The following is a 6,525-nucleotide window of genomic DNA, read 5'->3' as shown; positions in this document are numbered from 1 at the left end:
AATCGTTAACTAATTACGGATCGGTGTCTATCGCTATCGTGCTGATCGCAAAATTATAGTAAAACAGTGATCATCATTCTGCTTCTCGCAATAAAGACTTTTGTGTGACCAAAGCATCCGGCTTCTTTAACCAACACCTCACTGCATATCCTTGTCAGGATAGTCCTAGTTATCCGCCCCTTCATCGCCTACGCGCAAACATTGGTCCTTCGAGCCGGATTGGAGTGAAGTGAAAAGGAACAGTCTCGGTCTTTGACGACGGTTGGGCGATCCGTTAAAATTCAAAAAGTTGAAGGACACAACACACGTCGGTCGCGAGCGAAGAAACATGGATAGCCTCACGACGCTGCTTCTTCAACAAAGCGACGCCGCTCGTATTGTCGCGCGTACCCTTGAAAACTTCAAGAAACTCGCCAAGGCAAAATTAACGGTCGCCACCGTTCAAAATCGGATCACCCGGTTGAACGAGTCTTTCGCGGAATGCCAAAATCTGCATAAGCAAATCACTGCTAAAGCGACGGAAGCTGAACGTTCCAGCTTGGACTATTTCACGAAGGATTGGTTCCTTTCGGTGCACGATACATTCCTGGAGACATCGGACTATATGGCGGAAACTCTTTCCCGGCTGGCACCTGCTGGCTCCTCAAAATCGACGTCTCCCTCAGAAGAATCTATCTCGCAACCTCATGACGTCAACAATCGGCTACCAATCCTCAATCTCCCGCAATTCTCTGGAGTCTTCGAGGAATGGGAAACCTTCAGGGATCGATTCCGTGCCATGGTCATCAATCGCCAAGGTCTGTCCGATGTATCGCGGTTTCAATATTTATTATCGTGTTTGAAAGGCGAGGCGAGCGACTTAGTCGAAAACATCGCGATAACCGATGCGGGTTATACCGTCGCGTGGGATATTTTGGTCGCGAATTACGACAACACGCGTCTGTTAGTGTCAACACATCTAGAGACTCTGTATGATTTGGCACACGTGCGGTCTGATTCGGCCGATCAGCTGCGAAGCCTTCGCGACAAAGCCAACAAGGCGAGGAAGGCCCTCATTAATCTCGAACGTCCTGTGGACCATTGGGATGACGTACTGGTCTTCCTCGTCACTAAAAAACTAGACGATGAGTCGCGAAAGGCTTGGGAGCTGGAACTCGGCCATCGTACAGACTGTCCGACATTTTGCGAGCTCGATGAGTTTTTACAATCGCGAATACGCGCGTTGCACACGATCAAGCCGTCTACGTCGGGATCGGCATCTCGGAACGCAAACGCGGCCGCAACTAATTGTAAAGCAAGCCGATTTCGAGCGACGTCATTGCATGGTTCCGCCGCCGCGAAAAGCCCGTGTGCCTTATGCAACGCGAACCATCCGCTCGGACAATGCGCGTCGTTCAAAAGCAAATCCGCAGCACAGCGTTTCGAATTCGCAAAAAAGACAAATCGGTGCATCAATTGTTTAAGTCCGCACCATCCAACGAGCAAATGTACGAGTCGGTATAATTGCTCCACATGTAAAAAACGGCATCATACGTTGCTACATTTCAACGACCCGACTGCGTCATTAAACGGTACCGCGTCATCGCACGGCGCTGCGTCACCAACCGATCATGACGACAGCGTCGTTACGTCACAGCTCGCGTCTTGCTCTGTCCCGCGTATCACTGCCAAACAGCAAGTGTTGCTCGCAACTGCCAGGGTCGAACTGCGATCACCGTCAGGACGGACGGAAAAAATTCGTGCTTTGATTGATCAAGGCTCGGTCATTTCTCTAATTTCCGAGAATTTAACACAACGTCTCCGACTCCCGCGATCTCGCGTTTCTGTTAGTATAACGGGAATCGGGAACAATGCGGTCGCCTGTCGCTCATCGACAACGTTTACCATCGCGTCGTGCAAAACGGAGTCCGTATACTCCATGACAGCGTACGTCTTAAGCTCGTTGTCAAATTATGTACCGCCTCGCGTGATTACCGCTGTAAGTCTCCCTCATATTCGCGATCTGGAATTGGCGGACGATAACCCTTTTGACTCGGCTCCGATCGAGCTGATTATCGGTGCAGATCAATACGGGTTACTTCTTTTAGATGGGTTGCGAAAGGGCACGGTGAATGAGCCTACGGCTCAAAACACCACGTTAGGCTGGATCCTTTCCGGTCCCGTGTCGTCGTCCACGTCCCATTCTCCTACTTACGTCGCGAGCTTCCACTGCAACGTTTCGTCAAATCTTGATGTTGAACTTCGACGATTTTGGGAAGTCGAAGAGTTACCGTTCGTCACGCGGCTCTCGCCCGCAGAACAAAAGTGCGAGGAACATTTTCAACGCACGCACACTCGAGCTCCGAACGGCCAATATATCGTTCGTTTGCCCTTTATTGAAGGACCTCCCATCAATATTGGACCTTCACTCTCCGCGGCAAAGACCATGTTCCTCGCAATTCTTACGCGAGTACGAGGCCCTCGGTCATATGGTCGAGGTTACCGATTCGTCCACGGTTCAACCTCTTCAATCCGTGTACATACCACATCACGCCGTCGTTTGAGAACATAGCGCTACCACACGGCTTCGAGTAGTCTTTAACGCCTCCACGCTCACGGGGAACGGGAAATCCCTAAATGATCACTTATTGATCGGTCCTAAATTGCAGACAGATTTAGCCGCTGTAATTCTTCGATGGCGTCGTTTTCGATACGTCTTTATCGCCGACATTGCTAAGATGTACCGGCAAATCCTCGTAGACTCCAAGGACGTGGACTATCAGCGAATTCTGTGGCGGTCTTCTCCCTCGGAACCCTTGCGACACTTTCGGCTCATGACCCTTACGTATGGTACCGGTCCCGCTCCTTATCTCGCTCTACGGGTCCTCCAACAACTCGCGAAAGACGAAGGATCGAAATATCCTCTCGCGCAGTTGGTACTTCGCGACCAAATCTACGTAGACGACTGCGTGTTCGGCGCAGACACGTCACAGTTAGCACGTCAAACTCGTAACGACGTGACTTCCCTGTTGCAATCCGGGGGATTTAAATTGCGCAAATGGGCCAGTAACAGCCCTGAATTAATTGCTGATATTGATCCCTCAGATCATGGTCTCGCGGCGAGTAAACCGCTGTTACCTGACGACAACTTAAAGGTCCTCGGCATAAATTGGAATCTTGAAACAGATTCATTTCGTTTCGATATTGGGATAAAAAATGCCATTCTCGCCACCAAACGGGAAGTTCTATCAATTATCGCCCGATTCTACGATCCGCTAGGATGGGCTGCTCCCGTTGTTGTCGTTGCGAAAATTCTAATGCAACGTCTTTGGCTGCAGAAGTGTGGTTGGGATGATACAATCCCGAGCGAACTCCGCGAAGTATGGTCAACATACTGCACCCAACTTCCCCTTCTTCGATCGGTAGTTTTACCTCGATGGACAGGCCACGGGCTGCACGTGCAGAAAACAGAGCTGCACGGCTTCGCAGACGCCTCGCAAAACGTCTATGCCGCAGTTGTCTATTCTCGTGTGACAACTCGCAACGGCGACATCCTCGTCTCTCTTCTCGCTGCGAAGTCGAAAGTCGCTCCGCTCAATTCGTTCACAATCCCGCGCCTTGAGCTATGCGGCGCGTTGCTCCTTGCTCGTCTCATGTTTTTCGTACGAGCTTCATTCGGAGACTCAGTATGCGAAATGCATGGCTGGACCGATTCTACCGTTACCCTCGCATGGATTAACCAACCACCTTCGCGTTGGAAAACGTTTGTCGCGAACAGAGTTGCAAACATCCAGGAGCTCGTGCCAACATGTCAATGGCACCATGTTCAATCGGAAGACAATCCTGCCGATTGCGCCTCCCGCGGTATCAGCGTTCCGCAATTCGTTGACCACTCCTTATGGTGGCACGGCCAGAAGTGGCTCAAATTGCCTTCGACTTCGTGGCCCTGCAAGACCTCGTTAGTCAAAGCAACAACTTCGTTGGAGGAACGGGTTCCTACCTCTCTTCATACCGTTCCTTCCCCAGAAGCGTGGGATCTAGCCACACAATTCTCAAGTTGGACCAAGCTTCTTCGCGTAACCGCTTATGTCCTACGCTTTATTGCAAAACTGCGTCCAACTAATAACCATTCCATGTCGTCCGCATCGGCAGTAGAAGGTCATTCGGAGACTAGCCTAACTCCCAGTGCACTGCTTACAACAGAAATTCGGCGAGCACGAACGTATTGGCTCAAAACTATTCAACGAACGGTACTCCCAATCGAATTTCAACATTTGCACCAGAAGCTCCGTCTTCCGCGACGAAGTCCATTGAGTTCCTTAAACCCGTACCTCGATTCGGAAGGACTGATTCGCGTTGGCGGGCGGCTTTGGAATGCGGCAGTATCCGAAAAAACCAAACACCCGATTATCCAAACATCCTCTCGTATCGCTGCTTATCAGCCACCTACACCTAAGTTTATTACATGCAGGCCCTCAACTGATACTAGCTAAAATGCGACAAGAATTTTGGCTTTTACGCGCTCGTCCTATCGTGCGCCAAGTTCTCTATAAGTGCGTCGTATGCACTCGCCAAAACGCCAAGATTCCGTCCGAATTGATGGGAGAACTTCCAACGGTACGCGTTACTCGCTCTGAAAGGGCTTTCTTACACTGCGGCGTGGATTATGCGGGCCCTATCCTTGTCCGAACGACCCCAGGTCGCGGACACAAGTCAACCAAAGCGTATGTCGCGTTGTTTATATGTATGACAACTCGCGCGGTACATATCGAATTGGTGGGGTCCTATACCACGGATGCATTTCTCGCATGCTACAATCGCTTCAGTTCGCGTCGCGGCTTACCGGTCGCTATGTATAGCGACAATGGAACCACGTTCCAGGGCGCCGATAAGGAAGTGATCCGAGCTGTGTTCCGAGCCGCTACGCGCGATCCGAACTTGTTGAATAAACTCGCGAGCGATCAAGTCAAATGGCACTTCATTCCCCCCTCAGCTCCACACTTCGGCGGGTTGTGGGAAGCCGGAATTAGAAGTATAAAGTATCATTTAAAACGCGTTATCGGGTCTCACACTCTCACTTCCGAAGAGCTTACTACCGTCTTATGTCAAATCGAGGCGTGCATGAATTCCCGTCCGATCGCACCGTGCTCGGAAAATCTGGAGGACTATACCGCTCTGACACCGGGTCACTTTCTTATCGGCACAGCGATCACAACCACTCCAGCCGTCACTCTCCTGGATGTACACGATTCGCGTTTGACTCGTTGGCAGCTCCTAAAAAAGTTGTCGGAAAGTATTTGGAAAGCATGGTCGAATGACTATCTGCACTCGTTGCAACAACGCGCGAAATGGCGCACCGCGAGTCACCTCGCGAAGGTGGGTCGTGTCGTCCTTCTCCGAAACGCCCTTGCACCTCCCTGCAAGTGGGAACTAGCGCGGATAGTCAAATGCCATCCCGGATCGGACAATATTACTCGCGTAGTCACCATTCGGACTGCCAACGCCGAGTACAAACGACCTATCGTTAAGCTATGTTTCCTCCCCGTGGATCTAAACACTAGCGAAATCCATGATGCGACGAACGCGGACGAAACATAGTTCGACACGACCAACTGTTCTATCACGGCGGGCGGTCACATTTGTATATAGGTAAATTAAGCAATCTAGATTCTATAAGTTTGTGTAAATTGCGTTTCATTTAAGAATTTCGCGACGATCTTCGATGACCGACTGTCAAGCGTGTGATTCGGCTCATACTCTTTCGTCGTATCTCCCGTCATTGTTATCGGATGCACACATCCGAGGCGGGCGGTATGTTCCCGAATCGACCATTCCACGGTTCGATTGTCGAGCGTCCGAATACAAACGCGGCTCGATCAAAACAATCGATCTCTCGCCTCGATCGATAGCGCCGCGCGTACCCGTTACGATTACGGATCGACCTGTCGTAACGTCCTTTAGCACTCTCGCTGAATACATTGAACGAAGCAGACGTAATTTTTAGCACGCGACGAAATCCGTTTCCTGAGTTCGAACGTACAACTTTATAACCGCGCCTATCGCGTTTTGGTGAATCGTTAACTAATTACGGATCGGTGTCTATCGCTATCGTGCTGATCGCAAAATTATAGTAAAACAGTGATCATCATTCTGCTTCTCGCAATAAAGACTTTTGTGTGACCAAAGCATCCGGCTTCTTTAACCAACACCTCACTGCATATCCTTGTCAGGATAGTCCTAGTTATCCGCCCCTTCATCGCCTACGCGCAAACAATAACTGTTTCGTAGAATATGTAAATTTAGTTGAAAATTTAACAAAGAAAATATTTTTAAATCTAATCTGTGATAATGGAAAAGAATACATAAATAATAGAACTCGTGAATTTATTAAACAGAAAGGTATACGAATGATTCCGTGTCCTCCATATGTACATGAGTTGAATGGAGTGGCGGAAAGATACAATAGATCCATAATGGATACAGCTAGGTGCTTACGAAACGAAGCTAAAGTTAACAGAATGTATTGGTCAGAATTCATTAAAGCAG

General features: G+C 49.6%; 2 protein-coding genes across 2 annotated transcripts; both read left to right on the top strand.

Moving 5' to 3' along the window:
- Positions 1 to 328: 328 nt before the first annotated feature.
- On the top strand, positions 329 to 4,579 carry LOC143218193 (uncharacterized). The gene is made up of 3 exons (XM_076443237.1): positions 329 to 2,449; positions 2,649 to 4,361; positions 4,469 to 4,579. Exons 1-3 carry the CDS (start codon positions 329 to 331, stop codon positions 4,577 to 4,579), a joined length of 3,945 nt encoding a protein of 1,314 aa, XP_076299352.1.
- Positions 4,580 to 4,830: 251 nt separating this feature from the next.
- On the top strand, positions 4,831 to 5,577 carry LOC143218192 (uncharacterized). The gene has a single exon (XM_076443236.1). The coding sequence runs from the start codon at positions 4,831 to 4,833 to the stop codon at positions 5,575 to 5,577; it is 747 nt and encodes a 248-aa protein (XP_076299351.1).
- Positions 5,578 to 6,525: the final 948 nt, after the last annotated feature.

Source organism: Lasioglossum baleicum, chromosome 18, assembly GCF_051020765.1.
Source record: "Lasioglossum baleicum chromosome 18, iyLasBale1, whole genome shotgun sequence".
In the NCBI taxonomy this organism is placed as follows: domain Eukaryota; kingdom Metazoa; phylum Arthropoda; class Insecta; order Hymenoptera; family Halictidae; genus Lasioglossum; species Lasioglossum baleicum.
Note: the sequence above shows the minus strand (reverse complement) of the source record. Positions and strands in the feature narration are given on the sequence as shown.

Excerpts from the sequence above, each read along its gene's own strand:
- LOC143218192 (XM_076443236.1), top strand. The coding sequence starts at position 4,831 with ATGTATAGCGACAATGGAACCACGTTCCAGGGCGCCGATAAGGAAGTG.
- LOC143218193 (XM_076443237.1), top strand. The coding sequence starts at position 329 with ATGGATAGCCTCACGACGCTGCTTCTTCAACAAAGCGACGCCGCTCGT. Across the intron at positions 2,450-2,648 it reads TCCTCGCAATTCTTACGCGA|ACAGATTTAGCCGCTGTAAT; the intron begins GTACGAGGCCCT and ends CCTAAATTGCAG. Across the intron at positions 4,362-4,468 it reads GGCGGCTTTGGAATGCGGCA|CTAAAATGCGACAAGAATTT; the intron begins GTATCCGAAAAA and ends AACTGATACTAG.